The sequence below is a fragment of the Chelonia mydas genome, chromosome 2 (genome assembly GCF_015237465.2).
Source record: "Chelonia mydas isolate rCheMyd1 chromosome 2, rCheMyd1.pri.v2, whole genome shotgun sequence".
Taxonomy (NCBI): domain Eukaryota; kingdom Metazoa; phylum Chordata; order Testudines; family Cheloniidae; genus Chelonia; species Chelonia mydas.
The window spans coordinates 34,978,435-34,993,509 of NC_057850.1; the positions used below are offsets into that span (position 1 = coordinate 34,978,435).

Sequence of the window (15,075 nt, forward strand, 5' to 3'; positions counted from 1 at the left end):
GGAAGCAGCCATTCCAAAAGGGGAGAAGAGGAGGAGTCCTGACTGCCCTGCCCCCAGTAAAGGTCTCCCAGACATGGCAAGTACCTTGGGGGAAGAATGGCAAGGGGGCAGCGTGGTACCGCTTTGCCACTACCTGATCTTATTGTGGGACAAGAAGGATGGGTTTGGGGTGGGATGGGGTGGCAGGGAAGCAGGCCTCCTGCAGGCAAGATTGGGAGAGGGGCCCTCCACAATCCAGACAGCTCTGTGAGGGCTTTTCTCAGTTAAACAGAAGGATTTTGGATAGCTACTCCCCTTGCATGGGGGTGAAAGGGTTTTCCCAGAGCATAGGGATTTTTGAGTTTGAAGGCCTTCCCCCACATCCTCCAAGAAATGGGCTCTGTGGGAATGCCAGTCCCCCACGACCCTATAGGGAATGGATTCAGTGAGGTGGTCTCATTTTAAAGAGGAGCAGCCAGAACTAGTTAGGGTTGGAAGGGAGCCCTGTGCAGTGGTGAGGTGACCCTAACTGTTACTTTGCCTGGGGCCCAGGTTCGCCTTAATCCAGAAGCCTACTGTGTGGGTGACAGTGAAGCCTGCACTGCTGTTGCTTACGCTGTCCCTGATCTGAGTAAAGCCAGACTCCAGAGCCACCACCCCAGCACTAAACACTAGCTTTTAAAGAGCTCAGCTCCCATTCAGACAGCAAAATAAGTGGCCAGGTCTGCAAAATAGCTCAGCATGTTGTACACTGCTCACTTCTGAAAATCTGGCTATAAGCATCATAGAGGGAGCATCAAGGCTCAGCACTCTTGAAAATATGGCCCTTATTAGTTGCCTAAACAGGAGCTGAGCTATTCTGAAAATGTGTTCCCACAGTCACTATTTAAATATTTTAAAAGAAATTGGTGAAACCCCTGCTTTCTCCGAGTGGTTCAGAGTAGTGATCAGCAGATGTTACATGCTAAACTGGGGGCAGTGGGAGGAGTTAGTGGTGCAGGAGGAGAGTCCTCTGATAGAGATATAAATACTAGTATGTCACTTATGTTTGGGAGCCACATGTAAATAACTTGACATGCTGAGAGAAGCAGACTGGTGAGGGAGAGTGGGCAGCAAAGCACCTTTCAGGAGGAACTGCTGGGATCAGTTTTAGAGGAGGAACCAGGAATCTGTCTGTTTCATTCCAAAGGAATGCATGCAGAGTGTTCTTGTTCTCCCAGTCTGTATTCCTACAGAAGAGAAGCCTGAACCTGATGCCTGATAGTGCCACTGATTCTCCTGCTGTTCTCAGTATTCAGGTTCCACTGCGGGGCACATTTGCAAGGAGCCTGCAGCAAAAGCCATGGCTCCCCTACAGCAGAGGATTTTGATCAAAGGGGGGAGAGTGGTGAATGACGACTACTCGCAGTTGGCTGATGTGTATGTGGAGGATGGAATAGTGCGGGCAGTGGGATCACACTTGCAGCCTGGGGCACCTGCTGGGCTTCTAGTTATAGATGCTTGCAACAGACTGGTGCTGCCTGGGGGGATTGATACCCACACACACATGCAGTTCCCCTTTATGGGCAGCCAGTCCAAAGATGACTTCTACCAGGGAACAAAGGTAAATCAATCTATCTATCTTGTCTTTACCAGGAGGAAAATTCATTACCACCATCTTAACTCTTGCTCTAGGAGAGAAGTCATCTCCTGAACACCTTCTCTCCCTTTTTAGAGGGTCAGCACAGGAAGGAGGAGGGTTTTCTCTTCCATGTTTTACTACCTCTGTCTCTCTACTGAGGAAGGTCCAGTTTATATCTGCCAGCGATGTCCTCATTTTCCTGAGTTCTGTACTTGGGTTCTGTTTGCTTCACCTTTGCAAGCCAGGTAAATTACATGAGCAGCTCTAGTGTAGTGAGGTGTTTGTACGTTAGAATTTATTGAAATTAGTGAATCAATTTAATTCCTTATGCAACGTGCTGATATCGTGCCCTGGAGACTGAAGTTCTCTGTCCCCAGAGCAGCTACAGCACTGCAGCTGCTCAGCATTCCTCACTCTGCCCTTCCAGTAAATTTGCCCTATCACCAGCCTCCACGGGAGTCAAACTGATGTCCCAGAACTGAGTCTGTATCCCATTACCAGTCCCCTGAACCATCCAGTCCTCTAAAGGCAGAATTGCTGTTTGTAGAAAAGAGAAGAATTGCGTACCCTCATAAGGGGGACTGGGTTAAATTAAGTCTAGATTAAATTCTTATTTCATATACCTTACATTGTAAAATATATCCAATAAGTTAAATTAAATTTTAGTTCTGTTATGTAGTGATGTCATGCAATAACCCTACAATTATGATTTAAGGCATTTTAGTATCAGTGATCACAGATTAGATTTACCTGATTTTTAAACACAGATCAGATTTTCATTTCTTGCCCACCCTGTGTTTTCACCACAGAGTAGAGTTAAAGTTGTTTGGGTATCTTAACTATGCATTTCCGTACTTTAACCTATTTGGGTTTCTTTTATGTTTAACCTTAACTCTGAATTTCAGAGTCTGTAATGTTTGTTTTTTAGGATAATTACAACGGTCTTGTAATGAGTGTTACCCTTAAGTTACCAATATACACTGGACTTAATATTGAGAGTACAACATATTGTATAGGGATCCTTACACTGCATTTTTCATTATTAGTGTGCTTTTTCTTAACATGCACCAAGGCCATTTGCAATTGTTAAAATAGATGGATCTTAAATTTACTGCAAAGCGTTCAGTAAAGAATGATTTTTGTATCAAAGCAAAGCAATTTTCTAGCATAGTAAAATAACTATGTCAAACGTGTCATGTTTCCTGTTTTAAGGTAGATTTATAACATTTTTAAAAGACACTAAAATATTTAATCTCTATATTCATGAATATTTATTAAGGTTGACAACTGAAAGAGCATTTTAAACTTAATCATGGGTGTTTTGCAAAATCCAAGCTCTGTGATGGGTAGCTGGTAGATATGAGAGAATAATTAGCAGTGAATCTATTATATGAATTTCATACCTTTTTATATTTGTAAGCTGTCTATGAGCTGATTACATTTTTCTCAAAAACAGTCATTATACAAATAATTTCCAAAAATAACTCTTGGTTTGTAAATTGTTCAATGAGCAGCTTTCTGTGTGTACTGGGTATTAGAAATTGAAAATTCAAGTAGTTAGTTTTCCTGGGACATATGACTCTCGTGGCATGTTTCTGTTTCCTGATTGGACAAGCAAAACTCTTCAAATCAGGTTTATGGACTAAATATTCATGTTAATATATACAACATTCGCTATCTGTGAATATTCTCCAAAACATAAGGCTTACTGTTACCACAGACATTTCTGCCCATAAACTTGTTCACCAGAATATACTCTGAATGGGTGAAATTCTAGGTGTGAATAAAAATCTCCGGGTTGTGGTTCAGGCTTCATCTGTGGGAAACCTAGATGATGCTGGCTGGCAGAAGGAAACATTTTGAAGAGCTAGCAGAGACTATGACCTTGTTGCAGTTGAGGGCATCTGTCTTTTATTCATCAATGAGTCACCCAAACTTTGGTACCTGGTAGATTCAGCTCAATTTATGGATAACAACTAGAAGCAAAAACACCTTTACCAATCTGTGGATGGCTAAGTGATTATGCCTTTTCCTGTCAAATGAGGATCAGATTATGGGGATAATTCTTCTTCCCCTCCTGACGCTGCCCTTGAAGTTCAATGGTTATATTATGCCACTGTTCACTTGCTCATGAAGCATGCCATAGATTTCTAGGTTTTAAGTCCAGAAGGGACTATGAGCTGATCTAGTCTGAGTTCCTGAATAGCAGCGGCCATAGAACTTCATCCCATTATCCCTTTATTGAGCCCAATTGTCATAAATATAAAGGGAAGGGTAACCACCTTTCTGTATACAGTGCTATAAAATCCCTCCTGGCCAGAGGCAAAATCCTTTCACCTGTAAAGGGTTAGGAAGGTAAGATAACTCTGCTGGCACCTGACCCAAAATGGCCAATGAGGGGACAAGATTCTTTCAGATATGGAGTGGGGGGAACAAAGGGTTTGGTCTGTCTGTGTGATGCTTTTGCTGGGAACAGATCAGGAATGCAGCCTCACAACTCCTGTTAAGTTAGTAAGTAATCTAGCTAGAAATGTGTTAGATTTCCTTTTGTTTAATGGCTGGTAAAGTAAGCTGTGCTGGATGGAATGTATATTCCTGTTTTTGTGTCTTTTTGTAACTTAAGGTTTTGCCTAGAGGGATTCTCTGTTTTTTTAATCTGATTACCCTGTAAGGTATTTACCATCCTGATTTTACAGAGGTGATTCTTTTACCTTTTCTTTAATTAAAATTCTTCTTTTAAGAACCTGATTGGTTTTTCATTGTTCTTAAGATCCAAGGGTTTGGGTCTGTGCTCATCTGTACCAATTGGTGAGGATTCTTATCAAGCCTTCCCCAGGAAAGGGGGTGTAAGGCTTGGGGGGATATTTTGGGGAAAGACGTCTCCAAGTGGTCTCTTTCCCTGTCCTTTGTTTAAAATGCTTGGTGGTGGCGGCATACGGTTCAAGGACAAGGCAAAGTTTGTATCTTGGGGAAGTTTTTAACCAACCTGGTAAGAATAAGCTTAGGGGGTCTTTCATGCAGGTCCCCACATCTGTACCCTATAGTTCAGAGTGGGGAAGGAACCTTGACACCAGTAAACCTGCATTTGACTGCCTTCCAAAAAAAATCTTTATTTTAAGACTTCAAGGGATGGAGAATCCACCACTTGCCTTGCAAGTTTGTTCCAATGGTTAATCACCCTCAGTGTTAAAATACATAAATTTATGCCTTATTTCTCATACAAATTTGTCCAGGTTTAACTTCCAAGTCTGTGGATCTTTTTATGCCTTTCCCTTTAGATTAAAGAGGCATTTAGTACCTGGTATTTTCTCCCTGTGTTTATGCACTATGATCAAATCATATCTTGGTCCTTTTGATAAGCTAAATAGATTGAGCCCCTTAAGTCTCACTGTCTGACTTTCTCTCCAGCCTCAGTCTTTTTTTGTTTTTTGCTCCTTACTTGCACCCCCTCCAATTTTTCAACATCCTTTTCAAAAGTGTGAACACCAGAACTCTATGCAGCATTCTAGTATCAGTCTCTGCCCTATGCAGAGGTAAAATCGTCTCTTTCCTCCTACTCACTATTCCCCTCTTTATATATCCTAGCACCGCATTAGCCCTTTTTTGCCACAACATCGCAATAAGAGCTCCTGGTTCTATTTTTTATCCAATATGTCCCATAAATCCTTTCCAGAGTAAGTGCTTTCCAGGAGCTAGTCTCCCATTGTGCAGTCATGGACTGCATTCTTTGTTCCTAGATGTGACTTTTTTCTGAATGAGCCCAGCTTACCAAGAGAGCCATATCATTCTATATAACTGTCCTGTCCTCATCATTATTCACCACTCTTCCAAACTTTATCAGCCCTGATTTTATAGTTACCTCTTGTAGCGAGGTGATGACTCACTGGTGCGATGCCTCCTGCTAGTCATCTCGGGAATTTGCTCCTTCCAGCCCAGCGCGCCCTCTGCAGGCCAGTGTTTCACCTGCCACTGGCCCTGGGTCCCTCCCAGACCCTGGTACCCTTTACCCTGGGGTTCTGCCCCAGCAGTACTCCCACACTCTGGGTCTCCCCTCCCAGGGGAATCCCCAACCCTCTAAACCCACCTTGCCTCAGTGGCTACTGCCAGTCATTATCTAGCCCCCGCTCACTGGGGCAGACTGCAGTGTAATGGCCACTCATCACTGGCAAGGGGTTAGGACCTGCTGCCTTTGCCTATCCCCGGGCTGCATCTCTGCAGACCCAGTACCTTTTGGCTGTAAACAAGGCCTGCAGCCTGGGGGTTTACCAGGCTGGAGCTCTCCAGCTCCCTTTGCCCTTCCTCAGCACAGTTCCACTTCAGGTACCTTGCTCCCAGGCAGCTAGCTCTTCCCACTCCAGGGCTAGAGTGAGACTCTCTCAGTTCCTGGCCCTTAGCCCTCTTATAGGGCCAGCTATGGCCTGACTGAGCTGGCCACAGCTGTGGCTGCTTCCCCAATCAGCCTTGCCTTTCCAGGGCTGCTTTAACCCCTTTCGGGCCGGAGTGGGGTGACCACCCCACTACATCTCTAGATCATTGCCAAAAACATTGAATAGCATTGGGCCTAAAGTCAATCCCTGAAGAACCCATTAGAAATACCCCCATTCGATGATGATTCCCCAAAGACCATTACTTTTTGAGATCTGTCAGTAAGACAGTTCTTAATCCATTTAACATGAAATTTATTGATATTGGATAGTGATAATAACAAGAATACACCCACACAAGTACTCCACCAATGACACTAATGACATGGTCAGTCCCACATCCAAGTATATAGTCACATAGTGGTGAAATACTGACAGCATGTGAACAGATGAAATGCACAGGCTCAGGCAGCCAAGAGGGCTGAAGCACATTTGAGGCTATAAAGGCCAGACAAGCAGACAGCTGAGAGAGAGATCAGGAGTTCTGAGAGGGCCTGGAAGCAGCTGGGAAACACATTAAAATTCTTGTGTTAGTTGCTTATGCCCATATGCAGTAGATTGGATAAAAAGAACTGTCAGTCCTTGTGCCTCAGCATAATCTGATCACCAGCTGTATCAAGAAAAACTTTCCCCTATGGTGGAATATGCACAGTTTGCCAGCTGCGTAATAGATTTCATTTGGTTTTACTTCCTTTTAAGCATCTGGAATAGGCTACTCTTAGAAATGGGATGGTGGAACCCATGGATCTGTATTAGCTGCAGGAGACAGAACTGCTTGGTTGACTACCCAGAGAAGGGTTGAATTTATGTGGGTTACACCTGAGTGAAACATATCTTTGTCTATCTTTTTGACATGATTATCTGTGACCAGAGAGTAGTCAAGAAGAGCCCTCATGTTCTTAAGAGACCCTCCTTTTAAAAAGAAAAGGAGTACTTGTGGCACCTTAGAGACTAACCAGTTTATTTGAGCATGAGCTTTCGTGAGCTACAGCTCACTTCATCGGATGCATAGCATATCGTGGAAACTGCAGAAGACATTATATACACACAGAGACCATGAAACAAAACTTCCCCGCTGGCAACAGCTTATCTAAAGTGATCATCAAGAAGAGCCATTTCCAGCACAAATCCAGGTTTTCTCACCCTTTCCCCCCCCCCACACACACACACATACAAACTCACTCTCCTGCTGGCAATACTCACCAACAACCACATACCACACAACAGAACCACTAGCCCAGGAACCTATCCTTGCAACAAAGCCCGTTGCCAACTGTGCCCACATATCTATTCAGGGGACACCATCACAGGGCCTAACAACATCAGCCACACTATCAGAGGCTCGTTCACCTGCACATCCACCAATGTGATATATGTCATCATGTGCCAGCAATGCCCCTCTGCCATGTACATTGGTCAAACTGGACAGTCTCTACGTAAAAGAATAAATGGACACAAATCAGATGTCAAGAATTATAACATTCATAAACCAGTCGGAGAACACTTCAATCTCTCTGGTCACGCAATCACAGACATGAGGGTCGCTATCTTAAAGCAAAAAAACTTCAAATCCAGACTCCAGCGAGAAACTGCTGAATTGGAATTCATTTGCAAATTGGATACTATTAATTTGGGCTTGAATAGAGACTGGGAGTGGCTAAGTCATAATGCAAGGTAGCCTGTCTCCCCTTGTTTTTTTCCTGCAAAACCCCCCCCAAGACGTTCTGGTTAAACTTGGATTATTGCTGTGCACATTGTAAGATGAGCTGTTGCCAGCAGGAGAATGAGTTTGTGTGTGTGGTTTTTGGAGGGGGGGCTGTGTGTGGGGGGGGTGAGAAAACCTGGATTAGTGCTGGAGGTGACCCACCTTGATTATCATGCGCATTATAAAGAGGGGTTTCAAAGGGGGATGGGCTGTTGCCAGCAGGAGAGTGAGTTTGTATGTGTGTGTGTGGGGGGGGAAGGGTGAGAAAACCTGGATTTGTGCTGGAAATGGCTCTACTTGATGATCACTTTAGATAAGCTGTTGCCAGCGGGGGAGTGGGGTGGGAGGAAGTTTTGTTTCATGGTCTCTGTGTGTATATAATGTCTTCTGCAGTTTCCACGATATGCTATGCATCCGATGAAGTGAGCTGTAGCTCACGAAAGCTCATGCTCAAATAAACTGGTTAGTCTCTAAGGTGCCACAAGTACTCCTTTTCTTTTTACGAATACAGACTAACACGGCTGTTACTCTGAAACCTCCTTTTAAAGTGGACACAGAAATCTTTATAATGGTGATCCTGTTTACTTCTGCCTTGGTCACATTGGAACATCGGATTTGCCATTCTGGATTAGACCTAATACCCATCTAATCCAGTGTAGGTTCAGTGCTAGCCATTTAGTACATATCACTCTGTAGTTTCCCCAGTTTATCAACTGACAGAGAAGCCTTGAATTCCTAAATCTTAATCTTAAACTTAAATCAGAGAAATCATTATTTCCTGAGTGAATTAAATTGGGAAGCTCTGTTATGAAACTGTTATAATTGATCATTAGGAAAACTTTGGCATTGTTTGTGCTAGGTAACTTGGAAAGGTTAATGCAAGTTACCTAATTTTTCTAGGAAGTTTACTTTGGGCCTGAACTTTTCCTCTATTATTCATGTGAGCAAGTTTTGAAACAATGGGCCCTGTATGTAGCTACTTCATGTCTATAACTAATTCATGCAGAATAAACCAAACAAATTATTTATTTTGTAAATATAAATATTTCCCATGCAAAATGGAAAATAAAACTTGGCTCCAAATGTCTATTTAAATGTACTACAATAGCCACCAGACATTATTTCAGTGGAACAAACCTGTGTTGCTAAGAAACATGAAAACTCTCCAGATGCATACAGTCTAGCAACTTCTCTGGACATAGACATAACAAAGACGCAACACAGGTAACTCTGATTGTGAGGCTATAAACACATATACATCAAGAGGTTCTAAATTAAGAACAGAGTGCAAGTGTTTTATGTTGTCCCTGGAACCACTGAGTTGTGCATCTTTTAACCTGCGCAGGCTTGGATGAAGTTCTGATGAATCAAAAGGTTTTAACATACATTGTATGCAGTATAGTTGTAGCTATGTCGGTCCCCGGATATTACCTTATCCACCTTGTCTCTCTAAGGTTTTAACATGATTTTTGTTAGTTAAAATTGTATATAATACATTGTCCTATGTTCTCTGGGTCAGATCCTTGGCTGTGATTGAGGTAAGCACAACACAACTTGGGAGCGAGAGCGCAAACGTGACTTTGAGACAGCTTTGCTCTCTCCACAGTCCTGGCACAGCTGTGTACCATGGCAGTTCCCTAGCATAAATTAGAACAGATCAAAGGCTGCTTTAATTTGTGCCAGCTCTTAGGAGCCCGAGAGTGCTGACAGCAGCTAAGGTGTGGGATGCTGTGGCCATACCCCTTGTTGTGCCATGCCCCCTCTGCTGACCACAGGAAGACATTCCAGTATAGGAGGTACTGTACCACTGGAAGATTCACTTTCACTGGGACGACCTTCCAATGGCCAGCACTTTAGGCATTAGGGCTGTTTTGTTTCATTAGTGTGGCACAGCTAGGCTTCCTCACCTAAATCTTCTATTGTGTGTTTCTGTTTGCTACACACACACCCCCATTCCCTCATACCATGTTTTTTAAACTTGGCTTGATTTCAAAACCAATATGGAAAGCTTTGTTGGGTACTAAGGGCACAGTCACATACTACTGGGCAAAATGCTCTCTTCTTTGAGTAGCCTCTGCACCTGCTTGTGCAGATGATTTAAACATGTGCCTTTGCACCTAATTGTAAGTGTTTACTGGATCAGGACACAAGACTGTGACATCAGCAGTAACTCAGCCATCATGCAACTGGCTTTACGTCATTTGCATGCCGCATTTCTATTTTTTCTAATGCTGTAAAATTATTCCCTACTGTAATATGTTGTATTTCATAAGGCTAATCTAACAGCTGTGAAATATACAATAATGCTCTGAAAGCCACATAATGATAACAATAATTAATAATATGCTAGGTGCTGTAAACAGAACAAAAAGACTGTCCCTGCCCCATGCAACTTACATATGAGTTTTTTCACTCTTCTGTATTTTCCACAGTATGCATCCGATGAAGTGAGCTGTAGCTCACGAAAGCTTATGCTCAAATAAATTGGTTAGTCTCTAAGGTGCCACAAGTACTCCTTTTCTTTTAGTGGTACTTTTGTTATATAGTGAGCTATGCTATTACTTTGCTTCTGTTTAAAATGTGTAAAAGATACTGAATTGCAAGAATAAATAATATGCTTAGATAGGCTTCAAAATCAAGAACAAGGCAGGGTCCTGCAGAAATACCAGTGTTGTTATGGAACTTCAGGCCATGTTTCAAGCATGTGCACAAGCAGGCAGAGTGGAGAATGTAAATGCAACAATTGTGGCATTTCCTGAATGCCTCACATTGCAACCATGTGATTCTTTTGACATTGGTTTTGAATAGAATATATCATTTTACATATCTTATTTTGCATGTCTTTTTATAAGAGGTTCTCAACAGCGCTTAAATATTAATTTTCCTAGCCTCCCAGCAAGCTAGAGAAGTATTAGTATCTTTATTTTATAGATAGGAAAACTGGGGCACAGAAATAAAGTGACTTGCCAATCATCCCCACATAGTAAGTATGTGGCAGAGATGGAAATAGAACCAAATTTCTTGACCCTGAACCATTGCTTAACTCCAGGATCAAATACAGCAATAATAAATGTCTGATTGTACAACAACATTTAAATATTGCAGTAAATTGTTCAGCATTATATAAGGCTAAATTGCAATTGTTCATTTTAACATCCCAGCTTGGTTTAGTTGAGTCACTTTCCAATTACATGCAAGCTGTCCCACTGAAAATTATTTTAAACCAAAACATTTTCAGATATTGAAAAAGGATCCTGTGCACACTTCATTTGAGTTTGAAAATATAAAATCAGACAACTGTCCATCAGAATGGAAACTGCATGACTTGCCCTTATGGTTTTTTTGTGAAAGAAAATTGCACATTGTGACTTTTCACTCCTCTGAGCTTTCCTGATGTTAAATTTCAAGAATGAGCTGGGAAATGGATTTTTATGAGACTGACATGACATCAAAACCCAATCGTTGTGATTTGCTCACATTCAAAGGGCCATTTACTCTGCCTTGATCTTCCATAGGCACGGAGGGATTGAAAGGATGTGAAATTAATGCAGTGAAATCCTTGGAGAATTACGTTACAAGAAACGAAGGCTACTTTACCCCTGAATGAGAGGATCCACACAAGGGTTAAGACACTTTAATGCATATGCATTGACTTCACACCTGCAGTTTACATTTTTTCAAAGCTGATTCTAACAGTTTTTCAGAAATTACACAATTATTTAAACTTCTTTTCAAAATAATCTCCCTTTTAAGGGCTCATTCCTGTACATAGTATTCACATTCTGCTAGATTAACTTTTCAGCTGGTTTACTCAAAAGTTTCCAAGGTCATGGGTTCTCAACCTGGGATCATGAACTTGAAGGGGTTGCAAAAAGGTCAGGGGAGGTCATGACTAGAGCGGAGTGACATTTTTCAAACAAATAGTTCATTTGCTGGAAAACGTATCTTTGGTCAACCCAAAAACGTGTGTGAATTTGACACTAATTTGCTGCATGTTTTTTGCCCCCAAAATAATTGTGGGGTAGAGTGGTTAGATTGGAGGTGGTTGTGCCACCCTACCTGAAAATTTTAGCCCAGTGGTAACCACCAGGCTATAGAGTCATTTTCTTTCTCTCTGGCCCAAAGTATTTTATTCAAAGTGCAATAGCTCCAACAGGAGAGATTGAGCAACACACCCTAGAATATGCTATTGACCCGTCGTTAGGGCACTCACCTAGGAGAGGGGAGACTTGGGTTTAAGTTCTTGCTCCAGAGAAGGGATTTGAATTAATGTCTCTCACGTCACAGGTGAGTTCCCTAGTCCCTGCTAAAGGTCATAAGGGGATTCTTTTGGAATCTAGCCCTTCATTTCCTTTGCTGTTATTTAAAAAAATGCCCAACAATTAAACAAAACATTTCAGGTCAAACAAAATGTTTTTCTTTGTTTACCCAAAATGAATTTTTTTCAACTTGTTTGAGACTGAAAATTTCAAAACATTGTGATTTTGGTCCTGGTCAACCCAAATTTATTTTAGGGTTTTTGGAACTCTCAGGAAACTGAAACATCTGTTACTTGCACAGCTCTAGTCATGATCATCTTCCCTTTCTTTATGTTTAGATGGAATGGAAAGATCCCACATGTATGATAGAGGTTTATAAAATCACAAATGGTGTGATAAAAGTAAATAGTGAAGTGATATTTCCCTTTCCCATAATACAAAAACCAGGGTTCACCTTATGAAAATAAGAGGTAGCAGGTTTAATACAAACAAAGGGGAAGTACTTTTTTTACACAGTGCACAACTAACCTGTGGAACTCAGTGCTATGGGATGATGTGATGGCCAAAGGTATAACTGGATTAAAAGAAGAACTGGATAAATTCATGGATGATATGTCCATCAATAGCTGTTAGCCAATGTTGACCTCTGGCCTTGTTTCCTGCATGTTTCAAAGTCTGCTGTAAGTAGAAGATATTATAAGGGTATAATATTAACCGGTATGCATTACTTGCTAGTTTGGAACATGCATAAGTAACTGGGTTACTAAGCTTAAGGGCCTGCTATATTAGTTTGAGGCCTTGTAAGAGTAGTTATACTAAGGGCTGAGCCTGGTTGGGGTGCATGAGGGGATGCAAGCTCTGGGAAGCAGTTTGGGTGCTGGAGGGGGCTCAGGGCTGAGGGAGGGGGTTGGGGCGTTGGAGGGGGTGGAGGGTGCAGTCTCCAGGATGAGGCTCAGAGCTAGGGCAGGGGATTGGGGTGAGGGAGCATGTGTGGGCTCTGGGAGGATGTTTGGATGCAGGAGGGGGCTCAGGGCTCGGGCAGGAGTCTGGGGTGTGGGAGAGGGTGAGGGGTGCAGGCTCCGGCCAGGCGGCGCTTACCTTGGGCGGCTCCCAGTCGGTAATGCAGCAGGGCTAAGGCAGGCTCCCTGCCTGCCCTCGCCACTCCCAGAAGTGACCGCCATGTCTGTGCAGTCCTGGGGGCTCCGCATGGTGCCCCTGCCTGCATGCACTGCCCGCACAGCTCCCATTGGCCGCAGTTCCTGGCCAGTGGGAGCTGCGGAGTCGGCTCTCTGGGCGCAGGCAGTGGAGACCCCTGCTCCCCTCCAGGGACCTCTAGTAACCAGGCAGTTAGATCATAGTTACACATAAGAATTAAGAAATATGTGGTCCTATAGAGAAAGAGACATAGAATCCTTTGTAAGAGAAACTTCTGTGTAGCTCAATTTGGGGAAGAACCTATGTTAATGGATAAAATATAAGTGTGATCATCAATAAACAGTATAGCAGTGTGAAATATACAGTGACTTAATTTGCCAGGGCTACATCAAGATGGTCAGGGATGGAACCCTATGCTTGGGGTGACCCTAAACCTCTGACTATCAGAAGCTGGGAATGGAAGACAGGTGGATAATTGCCCTGTTCTGTACACTCACCCTAAAGCTCTGGTGCAGGCCACTGTTGGAGACAGGATACTTGGCAAGGTGGACTTTTTTTTTTTTTGCTTCTGTTGTAACATGGGATCATAGTACGGACAACATAAAAAACTGCTGCCCTAAGGCATCATTAAGCACACACTTTAGCAAGAAGGATCACAGGGCCACATTTATATCAGAATCATTGTGAAATGTGAGTAAATGATTAGCTAGGGGATTGAATTGTGTCCTTCTGGTTTCATAAATAAAAGCATTGCATATCTGTAGTTGCAGATGTCAAGGAAGAAAAGATTGGCAGACAGACTAAGGAGGTGGAAATACCTATTTTTTAAAAGTGCTCACCAACAAGATTTTATTGTATTTTGTGTTATGAGAGATGAGCTGTTTTGTTTCAAAATAAAATTCACTATAAAGTGAATGCAAATGTGTGTGAAAAGTTGCACTGACATTGACAAAAGTGATTTGCAAAACCCAAACCAATTGAACGTTCAAAAGTCTCCTGACTGCTCTGTTAAGAGCATTGTTTTGAAATCCACAAAGAGAAACAGAAAAGCTGTTGTGGCAAAAATTTCTCCAATTCTGGCATCCAGATAGTGGTAGGTAGAATATTAAATTGTTTTGGAAAACAAAGAAGGGACTGTGAGGTTGAAAGAAATAGCTCTACGGTAAATTCTGGTGGCTTCAGCAAACAGGTTTAGGAAAGGAGAAGACGCAGAAACAGGCTGACTGAGATGGAAATAGGAAAAGAGTATTGCAATGTTAATGTGAACCCCAGTGTATTTTGATCTGACCTGGGCTTAACAGCTATGCAAAGTGATACTATTCAGAGGAGGAGAGCTTCTGGCTGATCAAACTAAATAATAAGAGCATTGACAGGCTGGAGCAGATTGGTGCTTTATTTAGTCCAGTATCCTATTTCTCACAGTGACCTACTACAAGATGCTTCAAAGAAAACTGCAAGAAACCCCACAGTGGATAATTAATGAATAATCCTCCCTAGAAGGCAAGTTCCTTCCTAACTCCATGCAGATAGTGGTTGATTTATGTCTGAAGTATGAGTGTTTGTGTCCCCACCAAAAAAAGATTTTTTTTCCATGTAAAAAAGATATTTCCATGTAACTATCTAATCTTTCTGGAATACAGCCATGCTTTTGCAGTTGCTATCTTGTGGCAATGAGTTCCAGAGGTTAAATGTGGACTGTTTAAAAATGTGTTTCCTGAATCAATCCTAAATTAGTTGTCAGTGAATGTTTCCTTATTCGTGCACTATGTATGAGAGAGGACAAATAAGAGTACCTGATTTGTTTTCCCTGCACCTCATGTCCCCTCTTAGTCTTTCCCTATCTAAAATAAATGGTCCCAGTCTTTTCATTTTGTATTTTTGCCTTTCCTAATTATTTTTGTTGCCTCTCTCTGAATCCCTTCTATTTCTGCT

At 42.2% G+C, this 15,075-nt stretch overlaps 1 protein-coding gene across 1 annotated transcript in view; it reads left to right on the top strand.

Moving 5' to 3' along the window:
* The first annotated feature begins 234 nt into the window (after positions 1-234).
* The window catches only part of DPYS (dihydropyrimidinase), a 45,424-nt gene continuing 30,583 nt past the window's right edge, over positions 235-15,075 (top strand). The window contains exon 1 of the mRNA XM_007056108.4: positions 235-1,582. Coding sequence (XP_007056170.1) covers positions 1,322-1,582 — 261 coding nt within the window. The 5' untranslated portion in view covers positions 235-1,321. The remainder of the gene's footprint in view (positions 1,583-15,075) is intronic.